At 41.4% G+C, this 19,470-nt stretch overlaps 2 protein-coding genes and 1 pseudogene across 31 annotated transcripts in view; 2 read left to right on the forward strand and 1 right to left on the reverse strand.

Moving 5' to 3' along the window:
* The window catches only part of TASOR2 (transcription activation suppressor family member 2), a 78,937-nt gene extending 73,938 nt beyond the window's left edge, over nucleotides 1-4,999 (forward strand). For 26 of the 28 annotated variants that reach the window (XM_063781320.1, XM_063781319.1, XM_063781318.1 and 23 more), the window contains 4 exons: nucleotides 170-275; nucleotides 2,566-2,747; nucleotides 3,810-3,924; nucleotides 4,306-4,999. In XM_063781320.1, coding sequence (XP_063637390.1) covers nucleotides 170-275; nucleotides 2,566-2,747; nucleotides 3,810-3,924; nucleotides 4,306-4,309 — 407 coding nt within the window. In that variant the 3' untranslated portion in view covers nucleotides 4,310-4,999. Of the gene's footprint in view, nucleotides 1-169; nucleotides 276-2,565; nucleotides 2,748-3,809; nucleotides 3,929-4,305 lie in introns of those variants that run through there. The other 2 variants (XM_016962570.4, XM_016962573.4) reach the window with 1 other exon arrangement.
* Nucleotides 5,000-6,491: 1,492 nt separating this feature from the next.
* Nucleotides 6,492-19,470, reverse strand: part of GDI2 (GDP dissociation inhibitor 2) — a 49,518-nt gene continuing 36,539 nt past the window's right edge. For all 3 annotated transcript variants that reach the window (XM_507638.8, XM_009457892.4, XM_063781329.1), the window contains exons 7-11: nucleotides 15,099-15,198; nucleotides 9,488-9,659; nucleotides 7,764-7,908; nucleotides 7,511-7,565; nucleotides 6,492-7,422 (exon numbers count right to left, since the gene is read on the reverse strand). In XM_507638.8, the coding sequence (XP_507638.3) occupies nucleotides 7,276-7,422; nucleotides 7,511-7,565; nucleotides 7,764-7,908; nucleotides 9,488-9,659; nucleotides 15,099-15,198 (619 nt within the window). In that variant the 3' untranslated portion in view covers nucleotides 6,492-7,275. The remainder of the gene's footprint in view (nucleotides 7,423-7,510; nucleotides 7,566-7,763; nucleotides 7,909-9,487; nucleotides 9,660-15,098; nucleotides 15,199-19,470) is intronic.
* On the forward strand, nucleotides 17,178-18,219 carry LOC134807127 (nuclear receptor-binding factor 2-like; annotated as a pseudogene).

The raw sequence follows: 19,470 nt of genomic DNA on the forward strand, positions 1-19,470 counted from the left end.
GTGAGAGCAGGATGCTGCCCAACCACATAAGTGACAGTGATGGTGTGTACTCAACCATGGGTCTTAGTCTGTTTTTTTCTTGTTTTACAAATAATTATCACTGGGCTTGGCATGAGCCAAAAGTACCTTAAACTTGTCATCTTCTCTTGCTACATTTATTGTTTTGTAGCTCAACTGAAGGAAATTATCAAAATCCTGGAAAAACTAAATGGAAATGGAAGATGGAAGTGGTTGCTTCACTACAGGGAAAATAAAAAGCTAAAAGAAGATGAAAGGTAAGGACTTGCTGTGTGTATGGTTCCTCCTGCCCCGCTGGGGAAGCAGAGAAACGCCTCATGTTCCATGGGCTCTAGCGTAGTGCTGCAGTGGAGTGGCCTTCATCAGTAAAGAGCGTGAGGGCTGCTGGCTCTGTATTCAATGAAGGAAGCTCTGTGCTGTGACCGTAGCCAACAGTACGAGGCATGTACTTATCTAGACTAACAGAAGTAAGGGAGTCAGACTTAGCAGTCATGAAATGTCCATATTCTATTTAAGCCCCACTACTACAAACTGTAAAAAATATATGGAACTTGTACCATTAATGCTTTTTTGGATACTTATAAGTTGCCACCACTTTAAGGAGAATGGAAAAATTAAGACCATAATCTATCCTTAATTCAATTGTACCCTAAAAGAAGAGGCTTATAAATATGCAAACTTCACTAAATCTAAAGCTGTAATTTATAAAAGAAAAAAATACATGTTTGATTCCTTGGCTGAAGAGAGCTGGGGGTGAGAGATTCCTCCACATTCTCACAAGCAGGACCAGTTGGAAAAGCAGACCTGACAAGCCCTTGTGAAATAAGGATTTCCCGGCACCGTTAGGTGCATCCATTATTTCATTCAGACTTCATCCCCAGGAGCTAGATAGCAAATCCTCACTTTTATAATGCAGAACTGAAGCAGAGTAGATAACAAACATGACCAAGGTCAAACAAGTAGTAAGTTTTGAAGCTGGGTTTCAATCCCAGAAAGACGAAACGACTGTTAGCTGTATGTGACCTTTGAGGAACAGAATCTCAGAAAGCTTTTCTCTTGAAGTGGAGCTAGCAAAGGAGAGAAGGAGCACAGAGGTTTCCTTGGCAGGAAAGGAGGGTGCAAAGGCTTCAGCAGGTCAAGGGTATGACCATTCACAGTGGACTTCAGTAACCAGCACTTTAGGGGAAAAACGTCAAGTTCGGTAAGTAGAGAAGCACATTTAAGGTTCTGACGTACCACAGCACACCTACAAAATAAGCATAAATCAATCTAGCACTTCTAGGGCTTTGGGTAGAGAAAGTCATGTCACTTGATGGGGATACAGCCTGAAAAACGTCATAAGACGATTTTGTCTATGTGCAGACATAGAGTGTACTTACACAAAATGACATGGTAGAGCCTATTCCTAGATTGCAAACCTGTACATGTGACTGTACTGAATACTGTAGGCAGATTTAATGCAATGGTGGTATCTGTGTGTCTAAACACAAAAAAGGTTCAGTAAATTACAGTATTATAACTTTATGGGACCACCATTGTATGTGTGGTCCGTCATTGACTGAAACATCATTATGTGGTACATGCCCGTACTCACTGCTGTTGGCGCTGCAGTATGCTCTTCAAATTATACCACTCTGGCATTATATAACAGGCGTTATGTATTATTGAGAACTCATTAGAAAACTCTTCATATCCTTTGACCTTTTGTGGAATTTACCCAAAATTCTAGGTGGTTATCAGTCATTGCGAAACCAACCTCAGTTCCATCTCTAGGAGGGAGATATGCAGACTACAGTTAAATATTTTAAAGTTTATACAAAATAATGCCCACCCAAAACTTACACAATAGAAGCATGTAAAAAGTTTCTATTCATAGAGGGATGGCATAAAAGTTGGTATCATGTAACTGTTCAGTATGATGTCATAAAAAATTTATACAGGAAAAAGTGAAAGGAAATTAATTCATGATGTTAAGAGTGATTATCACTAGGGTTATGGGAATGGGTGTGATTTGGGTTTTCTCCAACAAGCATGAGAAAGTAAGTGATGAAAACTAGAGAGGTGGAGTCGAGCAGAGACAGAAATGCTAAAAATTTAAACATACTGAGTTAACACATTTTCCTAGTAGTGATAGAATTTTCAGGGAAGCAAGAAACCAAGAAAATTCTGGCTGCTACCTAATTTTAATGAAGTTGGCGATTATCTGCCCACAAGGTATGAGAAGTATAGATGTGCATTGCTCTACAAATATACAATGCAATAAGGCCCACTCGAAATTCATGAAAGGCTTGCCAAGCCACATGGCTTGATTGGTCGTAGGTAGATGCATGATGTCCCTCTTAGAATGAGGCCCATGTTTAAAATCCACATTTACAAAAGGATTAGGTACAATTGTGATGTTTTGAGATAACCAAAGTGTGTCATGAAAAAGAACGTCAAGAAGAAAGGCAGAGGAACTCATGAGTTTGAATGGTTAAACTGAAGGCAAGAAAAAGTCCTAAGAATAAAACTGAAAAATATTTTAATATGCCTGTGTATCTTTCACAGAGTGGATTCAACTGCACATAAGAAGAACATAATGTTGAAGTCATTTCAGAGTGCAAATATCATTGAATTGCTTCATTATCACCAGTGTGACTCTCGATCATCAACAAAAGCAGAAATTCTGAAATGTTTGCTAAACCTGCAAATTCAGCATATTGATGCCAGGTTTGCTGTCCTCCTAACAGGTAATTCACAGGCGCATTTTACTCAGTTAATGCCAAAATTGGTCAGCTCTAGGAATGTCAAAGTTAGATACCTGATGAAGAGTATCAGGTATCTGAATGGCTTGGCATCCCATGGATACCAGAATCACCCAAATCTGCTGAAGCTGAAGCCCTTATATAAAATGTATTTGCAGGTAACTACACAATCCTCCTATGTATGTAAGTCAGTTCTAGATTACTTATAATACTCAATACAGTATAAGTAGTTATACCGTATTATTTTTTAAATCAATACTGGGGCTGGGTGCAGTGGCTCACACCTATAATCCCAGCACTTAGGGAGGCCGAGGCGGGCGGATCACTTGAGGTCAGGAGTTAGGGACCAGCCTAGCCAACATGGTGAAACCCCATTGCTACTAAAAATACAAAAATTAGCCAGGTGTGGTGGTTCATGCCAGTAGTCCCAGCTACTTGGGAGGCTGAGGCAGGAGAATGGCTTGAACCCCAGAGGCAGAGGTTGCTTTTAAAAAATTTGTGGGGCAGCCAGGGACAGTGGCTCACGCCTGTAATGCCAGCACTTTGGGAGGCTGAAGCAGGTGGATCACTGAGCCCAGGAATTTGAGGCCAGCCTGGGCAACTTAGCGAGACCTCATCTCTACAAAAGTTGGCAGGTGTGGTGATGTGTGCCTATAGTCCTAGCTACTTAGGGGGTTAAGGCAGAAGGATTGCTCGAGGCTGCAGTGAGCTGTCATCACACCACTGCACTGTAGTCTGGGTGGCAGAACAAGACCCTATCTATCTATCTTTTTAAAAAAAAAAAGTGTTAAGAAAAATTTACGTAAAGAACCATAGTTACCATTTTTCAGGGATTTTTTTTCAGTACTTTCCCCACCACCCCCAATGGAGGCATCTATTTCCAAAGCTTCAAATCTTTTCTTAACTTGGAACCCAACACCTTTTCTCCCCCTACCCCCCACACGAGGAAGTTCCACAGATTTTTTAAAATAAAAAACCAGGTCCTGTTATATAAAAGTACATTAATTATATTAACCAAAAGTTTTTTTTTTTTTTTTTTTTTAACAGACAAGCCTACTATCCCCAGAGAAGTCTTTGAAAATAGTGGAATCCTTGTTACAGATGTAAATAACTTTATAGAAAACATAGAAAAAATAGCAGCTCCATTTAGGAGTAGCTATTGGTAAGAACACTTTTTATGTAACTTTCCCATGTGAGTTGGAGTTGTTGATGGCAAATATTGACATTTGTGTCTAAGGAAACAGTTGGGAAACTGTTGTTTACATACTTCATGCTATAAATTTAAAGTGTTTGTTTAGGGGTGGAATTGCTATTTGGCATAAATAGGAATTCCTAAATTATCACTAAATGAAGTAACCATCTACTAAAATTACCTATTTTATCTAATGTGCATTTTCACTTGCTGTTAACTTGGATTGTCAGTACAGAACATAATGTAACCTTAGAATGCATAGGCGTTTTCCCCATTAGAGCATCCCGCTTATAAAATATTTCTTGTTCATATTATTTTAAGAAGTTCTTTATCAATTTTGTGTTTCTTCAGGTGACTCAACTACAGCCTGCCTGGATATGGATGATGCCAATAAAAAATTAGTATTTTCCCTTTGGAAAACTTGTGAACATGTGAATACACATGTGAACAGTCTGAAAAATCAATGTTCTACAACTTGGAAAGTTTTCATTTTTTATATTTTGCTGAAATATGTCACAGTGGCATTGTAGTTGTCTGTTAGCTTTGGGTTGCAGTGCTACATATTGTTTTAAATTATTTTCATTTTAAATAAGATGCCTTCTAAGCTATTGAGCTTATTAAAAATAATTTTACATGTTGGAGCAAAAATAAGTCTATTTTAACAAATAGCTTTGTTTTTGCATGCTAATGTCAGAAAGGCATACAGTGCACATTATGCTGTTTTAAAGGTTTTACCACCCTTGTAAAAACTATAATCTTAAATGGTTTTATTTGCTGTTACACAAACAACACTACATAAAACATTTTTTCCTAAATGGTACAAATTTATAAACTATCATTTTTCACTTACGGTATTTGTAAATACTACACTACAAAAATCAGCTTTCTGAGAAAGAAATAATCATTTATTTATGATATTGAAAATTTCTACAGTAAACACTCAAAACCAAGCAAAAAACATTTGTAAGATACATGGTATCTATTTGGAGCAACGGTTTTTGTAACTAATGTGTTTCATTTTTTAAATAAAGACAACTAAAAATCATCTCTGCAATGATTTTTATAGCAGAAATTGACTTATCTGGAGTGTTCTAGCAATTTTTAGGTCATTTAGCAGAACAGTAAGCTTCCAGAGGAAACCTACACTTCTATCCTTTGGGCCTGGCCTGTTCTGTTTCTGGGTTCTTTCCGCAGTCAAGTACACCGAGTAACAGGTTAAAGAATGGCAGTTTCACCTGGCCTTTACAGGGACACTTCTTTCAGAAGTCATTAAGTTGGCTTTTATTATTCCTAAACAAAAGAGCTTTATTTTCTCATGAGTAGGTTTTAGAGTTTTAATTGTTGACAATTTTTCAGTTACTAATAGAACCCCAATCATTTCATTTTATTTTTCCAAGGACAAGAGTCTATTAAGGGAACCATTAACTATTCAGTACAGTGAATTACTTTCAAATTACTAAGGAAAAGGAAAGTGAGCAGTTATAAGCTGCCAAACACCTATCTGCCTGAAATATGCACCTTTCAGGTTGGACCTAATAACATTCACCTCCCCTTGCTGAAAAGCCTTCCAACACCCACGAGGCCATCTCAGTTTCCATGCTACCTTTTCTGTAACTCTACTAATAACCAAACCATATCATGTGTTCACCAAACTGAGTTATCCCAGTAACTACCATTATCATCTTTGTCTCCACTGGCCTGGCACACAAGGTATTCAGTAAATACGTTGAATGAAGAATGTGAAGATGCGTGGTTTTTCTTTTTTCACTTATTACTAACCCAGCTTGGGCCTGCATGGGAAGAGAAAAAGGCTTGCTGGGACTTCAGATAATTGTATCATACAGGTAAAGCAGTGGCTCTCAACATCTGGAGACATTTTTGGTTGTCATTCCAAGATGGTGCTGTTGCCATCTAGAGTGTGGAGGCCAGGGATGCTGCTACAATCAACCCTACAATGCACAGGCAGGCCCCTTCCTTCAACAGAGAATGATCCAGCCCAAAACATCAACTGAAGTCGAGAATCTCCATCATTTTGGCAATATGAATGACAATCTAAATCACCACCCTAGTTCCTTTAACACATCATCTACCTTAGTCTGTCTCCTTCACACTCTGAAGAGTCAGTGTTTATCTGTGGTAAACAACAGCATCTGCCGTGAGGCTCATCACTGTCAGGGGAAAGGGCCTTATATGTAAACACTTTATCATTTCAACTACACAAAAACTATTTACTAAAGCATCTATTCTACCTGACAGTTCACTTACTCCCTTACAATTGCTGCTACAAGCAAAATCATTACACACTATTTTTTCTGCACAAAGATGATAGGTCTAGTAATGGTACTGTGTCAAGAATAAAACTCGAGGTCTACTCACAGGGAAGCCAGACGGCAGGACCTGCTGTGATCCTTCCAGATCAGAAGACACCCACGCTTTCCGCTGCTGAGCATTCTGACTGGCATTGACTCCAGTGCTACCAAAGGAAGCACGGCAGCTGTGACCCTTGCAATCAGGACACACAAACCAACACTGGGCAGTAGTTTCCAGAATTTGGCTTTATTTTGCAGTACAGAAATCATTTGGAGCCATTTTGAGACAGAAGTAGAGGCTCTGTCAAGTCAATACTGCATTGCAGCTTGGTCCACTGAAGAAGCCACACCTGAGATACAAAAGATGCACTACACTTGACCCGCTTTATGTTCGCTTCCTCTCCCCTTCTCTCTCATCAACTTTATTAGGTTAAAACACCACATACAGGCTTTCTCCAAATGACTCCCTATGTCTGGGGTTTGGTTAGAATTTTATGCCCACATAAACCAAACTTGTGGCTATGCTATTTGGGCCCTGCCATAACATTTGACATAATACAAAATATAAAGTCATAGGGAAAACTTCCGGATGCTGTCCCAAACCGTGGAATATGCAATTTAGAATCTCCTGAACCTCAAGAGGACAGATGGCACACAACCTGTATGGATCCAGCTCTTGAGCAGCAGAAGCACATAGCTACACTGATTAAAAGATTAAAAAAACGGTCTCAAGTTGTCTGTGTCGGTATCCCAATGTTTGTTTAACCTCACTAGAAAAAAAAAAAAGCCAGTTTGGTTAAATTGAACAGAATGTGGTAACTGCCAATGCTGAATAGCCACTCCATGAAAACAAGTTAATAATTAGAAAGGTGAAGGGGAGTATTTACTGGCACAGCGCTCTTCATTCTCTCCATTTTCATTACAAAAGCAGGCCTTACAATATTGATTTCATTATATGCATTATTTGCCAAATTTTAAATGTGTCCTAATCAGGTAATAACATGTACTGCTGTTAGTCTTCCCCGTAGATGTCATTCTTCTTGCGCTTCATTTCCTCAAAGTCAAACTCTGATCCTGTCATCCTCTTATAGATGTTTTTAATGTCATCACACGTTGTCTCAAAATGAGTGGTGGCATCATATGTGCGGGAAATAAAGATCTGAAAACAAAAATTACGAAGACTTAAGACCATGGAGGGATGTCTTCCAGTGAAACCTGCCCATATCCTTTCACACTTCCATACTCACCTGGCTTTCTGTTCCCAAGTCTTTCGGTACCAGGAGGTCACTGATGCTAACAAATCTGGAGGGAGAGAGAATTCAGTCAGGTGAGCTCGTCCCACACCTGACCATGGCTCTGCCTGAGGTCAACTGAGAGGTACAGATGAATCCCACAGAGCAGCCAGCAGCTACCTGCCTTGCCCTCACATTCGTCCCACCATGGAGCCACAATCAAAGGCCTCAGTTTGCATCTCGGCAGATATAAAAGAACACAACTCACTTCTGTTCAATTGGTTCCAAGAGCTCCAAAGCTGGTCTGATTTCCTTCTCGGGCTCCTTGGTTTCCACAGTTGTACTAACTATGGCAATGTACTTCCCTTGTGCTGCTACATTGTGCGCAAAGGAGATCATGCAGACGTAGATATCTAGAAACAAATGATACCAGCTCACTGCCTCAAGTGTCTCCATCTGGGACCCAACATACTCAGGTATCACCCATATGTCATGAGGTGTGAGTTAAAATTACTCTCAATAGGCAAGTTCTTCTACACTTAAGTTCTAAATGGTGACAGAGTTGGATGTAAAGTACACAGATATTTAACAACAGGAATTTCTTTTAACCTACTAGAGATTAAGAATTGAAGTGGTAGCGAACTGCTGAACTTCGGAATGAGATCTCTTAACAGCTCTGTCATACCTAACTAAAAAACCTGCCAAACCATATTAACTATTCTGGGAGATTCTTCCATTCTGGACCTTGCATTTAGAAAGGTTCTTAGTGGCTAAGAAAGGATGTACTTAGTACTGACGTCCTCATTTACTTATTAAAGTAATGTAAAACTGCAGGATCCACATAAACCACTTTTGAGTTGGCATAACGATAGAATTCTCGATTAGACTTGGTCTGTATACCGCTCATCCAGTTAACTGTGTCATTTCCAGGATAGAAAATCATTTGGATAGGAGAGCATTTAAAGGCCAAAAAAAAAAAAAAAAACTCTGGGACCTCCTTTATTCTTTTCAGACTTGCAAGGACTCAGGACCTGCTTGGGAACCTTGTGGAAGATTAAGTCCAGTCCCTTTGTTCTACAGATCGTCTTTTGTGATTGGTTTTTTTGTGTGTTTTAACAGTCTGGCTCTGTCACCCAGGTTGGAGGCAGGGATGCAATCACAGCTTACAGTAACCTCAAACTCCTGAGCTCAAGTGATCCTCTCCCACCGCAGCCTCCCAAGTAGCTAGGACTACAGGTGTGTGCCACCACGCCTAGCCATTTTTTGTTTGTTTGGTTTTTGTTTTTGTAGAGACGAGCTCTCACTATGTTACCCAGGCTGGTCTTGAACCCCTGGCCTCAAGCAAGCCTCCTGCCTTGGCCTCCCATAATTTCATTTCTTATATGGGGGAAAAAAAATCATTATACAGATAGCTCTTACCTGTCCCATAAAGCCTGATTACCCTTTTTAAGCGAATTTTAGATAAATAAAAAGATTTGGGGATTCTAGTTGAAAGGAAAATGGGAATATCGAAGGGTTACAAACAACTGGCTAAGACAAATAAGTTAGGACTTGCAATTTTAGAGCCATGTCCTGATCACAGAAATGAAAGGTGGACACTGCTAGAATCAAATGTAGGTACTAGGATTACAAATAAGGACACAGAAGCAGCTATGTCATTAGCTCAAGAATATACTCGGGTCAGTTAACTATTAAGCATAAACCTCCACAGGAACCTACTGTTAGTTAGAGCTGGGAGACGCAGGGTTCACCAAGCCCAGTCTGTTCATTCTACAGGTGATGGACACAAGTCCAAGGCTGGCTCTGAGTCGAATCTGTCCGCGTCAACACAATGCTGACGGAGCAGGAGGAGGTACAAAGATTTTTTTCCCCCATATGTAAACCAAGGTCTGTTCACTAATACAGCATACAAAATTAGGAATTTGGGATAAAACACGAAGCAAATTATATCTTACAAAATTCTACCAACATCTGCTGGTCTTCAAACCTCACCTGACTTTCGATTGACTTGGTTCTGTGGAATAATGATCTGGCAGGAGTTGGCATCATTGGTGTTCTTGATGGGGTGGCTGAGGATGCAAATAACTCTGATCACCTGGCCCACTTTTTCTACCCGATCTTTTATGTAGCTGGGGTCACAGATGAGCTGCTTACAGCGAGCAATCTATAACAAAGCATTTAAGAAGACACTGAAGCGGACAAGGATATAGGGAAACACATCCCATGTTCATAGTTTGGAAGACTTAGTATTGTTAAGATATCAAAAACCATCCTAAAGTTCATATTGGTTCCCAAGGGATTGAATTCTGGAACAACCAAAACAATCTTAAAGAAGAACAGCAAAGCTGGAGGACTCACTCACTAAAAAGCTACAGTGATCAATTCAGTGTGGTACTGGCATAATGACAAACGTATGGACCAATGAAACGAGGAGAGAGCCAGAAATAAACCCTCGCATCCACAGTACAGTGATTTTTGACAAAGTTGCAAAGACCATTCAATGAGGGGAAAAAAAGTCATTTCAACAAACCGTCCTGGGAAAACTATCCACATGCAAAAGAATGAAGTTGGACCCTACCTGACACCATCCACAAAAACTAAAAATGGAACAAAGACCTAAATGTAGTATCTAAAACTATAAAACTCTTAGGAGAAAACAGTGCAAAAGCTTCATGACATTGGAGTTGGCAGTAATTCCTTGTATCTAAAACCAAAGACAGGCAACAAAGGAAAGAATTCATGAAAACAGGATTTCACGAAAATTTTAAAAATCCTGTGCATAGCCAGGCATGGTGGCATGTGCCTGTAACCCCAGCTACTTGGGAGGCTGAGTCAGGAGAATTGCTTGAGCCCAAGACTTTGAGTCCAGCTTGGGCAACACACAGCAAGACACTGTCTCTTTTAAAAAAACAATAAAGAAATTTTTGCATCAGAAGACACTAATCAAGAGTTGAGGCAACTCACAGAATGAGAGAAAATATCTGCAAATAAGGGATTAATAGCCACAATACATCAAGAACTCCTAAAACAACAACAACAAAAAACCCTGATTCAAAAATGATCAAAGGGCTGGGCGCGGTGGCTCACATCTGTAATCCCAGCACTTTGGGAGGCCGAGACAGGCAGATCACCAGAGGTCAGGAGTTGGAGACCAGCCTGACCAACATGGAGAAACCCCGTCTCTACTAAAAATACAAAATTAGCTGGGCACGGTGGCACATGCCTGTAGTCCCAGCTACTCGGGAGGCTGAGGCAGGAGAATCGCTTGAATCTGGGAGATGGAGGTTATGGTAAGCCGAGATCACGCCATTGCACTCCAGCCTGGGCAATGAGCAAAACTCCGTCTCAAAAGAAAAAAAAAAAAAAATCAAAGGACTTGAATAGACATTTTTCCAAAGAAGATATGTAAGTGGCCAATAAGCACATGCAAAGATGTTCAACATCACTAATCATAACTTCAGTGAGCTACTACCTCACAACCATTAAGATTGCTACTATCAAAACAAAATTAAGTGTCAAGGATATGGAGAAACTGGAACTTCTTGTGCACTACTGACAGGAATGTAAAATGGTCCAGCCACTATGGAAAATGGTATGGCAGTTTCTCAAATATTAAAAACAGAATTACCATATGATCTAGCAATTCCACTTCTGGGTACACACCCAAAAGAACTAAATGCATGGTCTTGATGAGACATTTGTACACCCATTTTCAGAGTAGCATTATTCACAATACATTCACAAAAACATGGAAGCAATCCAGGTATTGATGAATGGATAAGCAAACTATGGTCTATCTATCCATACATTGGAATATTATTCAGCCTTAAAAAGGAAATTCTGACACATGCTACAACACAGATGAACCATGGAGACATCATGCTAAGTGAAATAAACTAGTCACAAGAAGGCAAATACGATATTATTCCGTTTATATAAAATATAGTAGTTAAAATCATAGAGAAAGAAAGTAGAATGGTGCTTGCCAGTGGCTAGAAGCAGAGAACGAGGAGTTATTACTTAATTGGTAGTTTCCTTTAGAAGAGGAAAAGTGAGCGCGGGCACAGTGGCTCACACCTATAAAATCCCAGCACTTTGGGAGGCCAAGGTGGGTGGATCATTTGAGGTTAGGAGTTCAAGACCAGCCTGGCCAACATGGGGAAACCCCGTCTCTACTAAAAATACAAAAACTAGCCGGGCGTGGTGGTATGCATCTATAATCCCAGCTACTTGGGGAGGCTGAGGCAGGACAATCACTTGAATACGGGAGGCAGAGATTGCAGTGAGCCAAGATCATGCCACTGCACTCCAGCTTGGGCGACAGAGTGAGACTCCATCTCAAAAAAAAAGAAGAGGAAAAGTGTTATGGAGATGAATGGTGGTTGTGGTGGTTGTATAACGATGTGAATATATTTAATACCACTGAACTGTACACTTAACAATGGTTAAGATGGTAAATTCTGGCCGGGCGCAGTGGCTGACGCCTGTAATCCCAGCACTTTGGGAGGCCGAGGCAGGCGGATCACCTGAGGTCAGGAGTTTGAGACCAGCCTGGCCAACCTGGTGAAACCCCATCTCTACTAAAAATACAAAAATTAGCTGGGTGTGGTGGTGGGCACCTGTAATCCCAGCTACTCGGGAGGCTGAGGCAGGAGAATTGCTTGAACCTAGGAGGCAGAGGTTGCAGTGAGCCAAGATCACGCCACTGCACTCCAGCCTGGGCAACAAAGTGAGACTGTCTCAAAAAAAAAAAAAAGATGGTAAATTTTATGGGTACTTTATCACAAAAAAAAAAAATTGGAGGGAAAAAGACTAATATTCAGTGTCTATAATGTTTTAAACAGTATATTAATGTAATTTTCCCTTGAATATAATCTGTTATCTTCATAATCTAATGAATATAAAAGTCAACGTAATTATTGAACTGTCGGTAACTACTGAAACTAGCTTTGCCAATTATCCCTACTATTTTCTCCTTGAACAGATATATGAACTGTAAATCCTGTTCAAATACTAGGAAAACTGTGTTGCACAGTATTCAGAAGTTTTAGAATTGGGCAGATCAGGGTTCAAATCCTGGCTCTACCTAACCTCAAAGGATTGTTGTTAGGACTAAAATTCAGCCATGTCCAGCCCCTTGAATGCAAGGACATTTTTGCTTATTTGTGGTGGCAGACATCACGAAATTATGCACAGACCCTTTTTCCAGCTATCATTACTGTTAGCATATTTTATGTGTGACCCAAGACAATTCTTCCTCTTCCAATGTGGCGCAGGGAAGCCAAAAGGTTGGACATTAGTGAACTAAATGAAATGGTGTAAAAAAGTCTGTCATTATAGGTGGATGTCCTGACAAAAAATAAATGCTCAGTAAATGTACTCTACATAGACTAAAATCCTTATCATCTTAAGGCTATGCTTCCTAAGAAAAACTTGAATTGCAAGATAAATGTATTATAGCCTCCTTCCCTTTCATATCAAAGCCCTGAAGTTTCAGAAACACAAAGAATGAAACAAAAGAAAAATACAGAATAAAAATAACTTTCAGAAGACAGATTAAAACATTTATCCCTGGCCGAGCGCAGTGGCTCACACCTGTAATCCCAGCACTTTGGGAGGCCGAGGCAGGCAGATCACGAGGTCAAGAAACCGAGACCAGCCTGGCCAACATGGTGAAACCCCGTCTCTACTAAAAATACAAAAATTAGCTGGGCATGGTGGCACGTGCCTGTAGTCCCAGCTACTTGGGGGGCTGAGGCAGGAGAATCGCTTGAACCCGGAAGGCAGAAGTTGCAGTAACCAAGATCGCGCCACTGCACTCCAGCCTGGCGACTGAGAAGAAAAAAAAAAAAAACACCATTTATCTCTATCTCCTAAACAACTATTATGCTGAAAGTACAAGCAGTGTTACTGTCCCTGATGAAGATCTTCCAGTGGAACACGATGTGGAGATGGAAGACAGTGATACTGATGACCCCAACCCCACAAAGGTGACTGAGTGAAGTTTGTTGGACCTGGATGGTAAACAGTGCTATTTGTGCTGATATACCTGAGAATTAAGTTAGCATTAACAAAACCTAGTAATGTACATGTCAAACAAAATATGACTTCTTTTGTGCTTTGTAACTTCATTTAAAGCAGATAAGCCAATCACACTACGACAGTCAAGATGAAACGGGGTTATAAAGAAGTTGCCTAAAATATATGTTCAAAAGACCCAATTAAGTAACAGTCTAGAAGGCCAGGCACAGTGGCTCATGCCTGTAATCCCAACACTTTGGGAGGCTGAGGCGGGCGGATCACTTGGGGCCGGGAGTTCGAGACCAGCCTGGCCAACATGGTGAAACCCCATCTCTACTAAAAATACATAAATTAGCCAGGCATGGTGGCATGCATCTGTAATTCCAGCTACTCGGGAGGCTGAGGTAGGAGAATCACTTGAACCTGGAAGGTGGAGGGTGAAGTGAGCTGAGATCACGCCACTGCACTCCAGCCTCGGCGACAGAGCAAAACGATTTGATGTCTCAAATAAATAATTAAATAACATTTTAGTAGATAAAACATACAAATCTAACATCACCCAGCACAGGAATTTACATCCTCAGGTGTATAATGACTGAGGGCTGTGGGTGCGGAACACCGTGATTCCAATTCTACCTCAGCCATTCATTAAATTGTGTGCCCTTGTAGATGTTTCTTCATTTAAGCCTCCAGGTATAACCTGGACATAATACCCGCCTCTTAGGATCCTTGTAAGGAATAAATGAGTTTGAAAATGTGCTTCACAAATTATTATCAGGCTTTTTTTGCCCCAAGTCAGTCCTGTATTTTCTCTCCCTTACTCATTGTCCCCTTACACCAGCTACCAAACTCTGATCTCAAACTTTCATTTCCAGTGAGACCTAAATAACTGAAGATGCCCCCCACCCCACCACCCAGGAGGTTGCTACATTCCCACACAGCTTAATGTTAAAAAGATAAAGCTTAGACTTTTAGAATGCCAGTGAGACAGTAAAGCAGTGCACTTTGAAGTGCATCCTCTACTGCAAGAACCGTTGCAGACAGTAACAGTGTCAAATGGCAGAAGAATTAATTCATATGGTGATAAAGGGAAACGATCTTTTTTTCCTTGTGATTTTTTTTTCAGTAGCATCCACATCACCTAAGAGGTTTCAAGAAAATGCAGAGCCTTCTCAGACCTACTGATTAGAACATGCACTAGAACCAGATTAATGATGCTTTATATATAATTCACATTTGAGAAATGCTGCTCAAAACCCCACCCGTGTAGGTGGCCTGCAAGTACAGTTCAATTTCAATGAAAATTTGGGAGACAGGCACAACCCAAACTCTATAAATACAGAATACTTACTATTTAGAGCTCACCCATAATGCATATTTCAATATTAAAATAATCAACTGACAACAAAAAAGATGCTTTTAAAACAAAGCACAGCAACTGTAATTAGTCCTTAGTCACAATAAACACTAACTTCCCATACAGAAATCATATGCATCAGTGTCCACACCAAAATCAATATTTAGAATACACAACTTTCTTCACAAGAACATAGTAATTTTTTTCATTTTAAAAGCTACTTACTTCTCCTTCAGATTTTACACCAATTACTTTTCCATTCTGTACAATGATTTCTTCAATGGGTTTATTCAGCATATAGGTACCTCCATAAATAGCACTTAGCCTGGAAAATTTTTAAAATCCCAATTAATAATATATAGTCGTTTCAACTCCTAAAGTCCCCTTTCTTAGATCTTAATGAGTTATAGACAATATACATTGTTCAATTTCCTTCTAGAAAGATGTCAGCTTAGAAGTGATTAAAGCATGAAAACAGAGTCAAAAACACAAACATAATCAGTTATAAATACGAAGTCAAAAAAAATCACTAACCAGGCACTTGTCTTTCGAGCTGCCCACTCGGCCCTCCTCCAAGTGTACTTTCTTTCCTTCCTTTCATTCCTGCCCTAAAGCTTTTCAATAAACGTCCACTCCTGCTCTAAAACTTGCCTCAGTCTCTCCTTCTACCTTATGCCCTTTGGTCATTCTTTCTTCTGAGGAGTAAAGAACTGAGGTTGCTGCAGACCCGTACGGATTCATCTCAGCACGGTAACATATTTTGGTGCCTGTGACTCGGCTACCTTCCACCAGCAACACATTTGGTGCTGTGTGACTCGGATACATTCCCTAGTAGTAAGAGACCTCTACACCTCATTTTCTTTGGCTGGAGGCGTTCAACCCCCATACGCGGTTTTCTTCTCCCCTTTCCACTCTCCCGCTTGCTAACCAATCACCGGAACAGTTCCTCTCGGCCGCAGCGGCTCTGCATCCATAGCTTATCCCTCCGCTCACCCTGATGGATGGCTCTTCGGGGTCCACACTGAGCAGACCTGAGACAATAATGGCCCTCCTGGACAGGAGGCTCGCGAGTGTGGTGAGGCTAAAGCCTAAAGCCATGCGATGTCTGGGTTTTACTCTGCTTCTTCAACTAAAATTGGCTCTTTCCCAAAACCCCACACTGTCTATTCTCCTGTTTTTCCTTGTGTGTGTGTTCTAAAATGGCCTTGTGCAGTCGCGGGACTATCCACATCAGAGGCAAATCTGCCATTTCTCTGGATTCACACCCAGGGGAAGGGGAAGGGCAAGGGCAAGGCCAAGGGAAGGGCTGACCAGTAATAGCTATATTAGTCTAATCCTCTGGCATATAAATAAAACTATGGACTTAAAACACTATCAGAAGGAACTGAAGGCAGTGGTTCACGCCTAATGCCACCACTTTGGGAAGCCGAGGCCAACAGATGGCTTGAACGCAGGAGTTTAAGACCAGCCTTGGCAACATGCTGAAACCCTGTTTCTACAACAAATAGAAAAATTAACCAGGCACGGTGGCACTCATCTGTAGTCCCAGCTACCCGGAATGCTGAAGTGGCAGCATCACTTGAGCCTGAGAGGTCGAGGCTGCAGTGAGCCGAGATCGCGCCACTGCACTCCAGCCTGGGCGACAGAGCGAGACTCAAAAAAAAAAAAAAAAAAAAAAAGATAGTAATAAAGTGGGGGGAAAAAGGCAGCACTGGAGAATGACTTAAAGCAGCAAAAACCAGAGACTGAAGAAACTCTTGAAAGGAACCAAGTGGGTGAGAGCTTTATGTAGTTTATATGGTTTTCCCCTCGGGCAGCAACTTCCCTAGTCCTTGCAACATGGTACAGCTACAACAGAAGCACAATGCCTGCAGTCCTATTGATTTGAGATGTGACAGAATTTGGGGCGGCCAGAGGAGATGAAAATTGTAGGGGGAAATTTCACAAAAGAGGGAGCCTCAAAAGAAGGAGCCAACAAATCTATGATAAAATATCTTCAAATCCTTAACTACCTCCAGAAGTGCTCACACAGGAGGGAGAAGCCAAGGAATCCACCAGAAATAAACAGCTGAAAGCTTCAAAGAGGTTAGCAGAGATTATAGAGGAAGGGCAGAAGAAAAAATGTGTTTGAAGTTTAAAATTGCCATGTTCAAAGGAGCTTGCTTACTCCAGAGGAGTAACGTTTAAGAATAAGCAAAGGCCACTTGCGCGTGTGACGTCATGGCACCGTGCGTGGCAGCAGCAGCAGCGCAGGTGGCAGGCCCTTGGAGCAGTGCTGGAGGAGGAAGTGGTGAGGTTGTTGCTCCCTCTGCGCCCCACTGCTGGCTCTTGAACGCAGAGAGGGGCCACAGTCTCTGCGGCTGCATCGCGCTTCCCTGCAGTCCCCTCCATGTTTCCCTGCACCACTGCTCCCCTTCCTAAGGCTGCCACTTACCCTGGGGTCTATGAAAATAATGGATCCCTCAACCTGGCTCATCAACAGAGCAGATGAACAGACCATTTATCAGCAACTACAAAGAAGCTATTTCTTGTCACAAAAAGGCTGCGGCATATCCTTCAGAAGCCGTGAAGCTGACAGTCTGAGCAGGCTCATTTTTCACTGGAATTGCAAAGGAATAGGAAACAGCGCCTCCTCATCCAAGACAGGTGGAAAAGGGCCCAGCGTGAAGAAAGACTGAAAGCCCAGCAGAACATAGGATGTAGCTGCCCATCTCACAAACCCTCTGCTGAGGATGCAGAGAGCCAGAGCCCCCTTTCTCAGAAGTACAGCCCTTTCACAGAGAAATGCCTGCCTGAGATTCAAGGGATCTTTGACAGGGATCCAGACACGCTACTATTTTTACTTTAGCAAGAGTGAGCCAGCAGAGCCATGTATTAGAAGCAAAGGCCCGAAAGATAAAACAATTATAGAGAAGCAGATTTGAAGAGGCATGTAGAATTCCTTGTGGCTGAGAATGAAAGATTAAGGAAAGAAAATAAACAACTCAAGGCTGAAAAGGGCAGACTTCTAAATGGTCCAATAGAAAAGGAGCTGGATGTAGATGCTGATTTTGTAGAAAAGTCAGAGTTATGGAGCTTGCCGCCACATTCAGAAACTGCTACAGCCTCTTTAACCTGGCAGAAGTTTGCAGCAAATACCAGGAAAGCCAAGGACATTCCAATCCCCAATCTTCCTCCCTTGGATTTTCCATCTCCAGAACTTCCCCTTATGGAGCTGAGGATATTCTGAAAGGATTTATGAATAATTAAAATGGAAGGCCATAGAAGAGGGGAGAAGAGGAAATAATGCGAAAACAGTTAATCCAGCAAAAAAATTAAAAGGGAAAACCACATAGAAGGGTAATCCCGGAAATGCTTCATCTGGCGGACTGTGGGAGAAGAGGCATTGCCAGGACTTGGCAAACAGTCACTGTGAAATGTATCTGATTCACTGACTCGAGCTAATGATTCCAACTTAGTACACACTAAATTCATGGAGGTTCAGTTTCTCCAGATACAAACCAAATGGCTACATAGAATAATTTTTTCAAGCAACAATTACTTTTCTTGTCTTCAGGGTTAAAATGCATAAAAGTTATGCCAGGCAGGGTGGCTCATGCCTGTAATCCCAGCACTTTGAAAGGCCGAGGCGGGTGGATCACCTGAGGTCAGGAGTTCAAGACCAGCCTGGCCAACATGGTGAAACACTATCTCTACAAAAAATACAAAAATTAGCCGGGCATGATGGCAGGTGCCTGAAATCCCAGCTACTCAGGAGGCTGAAGTGAGAGAATCGCTTGAACCCAGGAGGCGGAGGTTGCAGTGAGCCAAGATCATGCCATAGCAACTCCAGCCTGGGTGACAGAGTGAGACTCCATCTCAACACAGTCATTTCTCAAAAGAAAACATTTATGCAGCCAAGAAACATGAAAAAAAGCTCATCATCACTGGTCATTAGAGAAATACAAATCAAAACCACAAAACCACGTGAGAAACCGTCTCACGCCAGCTGGAATGGTGATCGTTAAAAAGCCAGGAAACAGCAGATGCTGGAGAGGATGTGGAGAAATAGGAATACTTTTACGCTGTTGGTGGGAGTGTAAATTAGTTCAACCACTGTGGAAGACAGTGTGGCGATTCCTCAAGGATCTAGAACCAGAAATACCATTTGACCCAGCAATCCCATTACTGGGTATATACCCAAAGGATTATAAATCATGCTACTATAAGGACACATGCACACATATGTTTACTGCAGCACTGTTCACAATAGCAAAGACTTGGAACCAACCCAAATATCCATCAATGATAGACAGGATAAAGAAAATGTGGCACATATACACCATGGAATACTATGCAGCCATAAAAAAGGATGAGTTCATGTCCTTTGCAGGGACATGGATGAAGCTGGAAACCATCATTCTCAGTTAACTAACACAGGAACAGAAAACCAAATACTGCATGTTCTCACTCATAAGTGGGAGCTGAACAATGACAACACATGGACACAGGGAGGGGAGCATCACACACTGGGGCCTGTCAGGGGATGGGGGCTAGGGAGGGATAGCACTAGAAGTACCTAATGTAGATGATGGGTTGATGAGCACAGCAAAACACC

Source organism: Pan troglodytes, chromosome 8 (assembly GCF_028858775.2).
Source record: "Pan troglodytes isolate AG18354 chromosome 8, NHGRI_mPanTro3-v2.0_pri, whole genome shotgun sequence".
NCBI lineage: Eukaryota > Metazoa > Chordata > Mammalia > Primates > Hominidae > Pan > Pan troglodytes.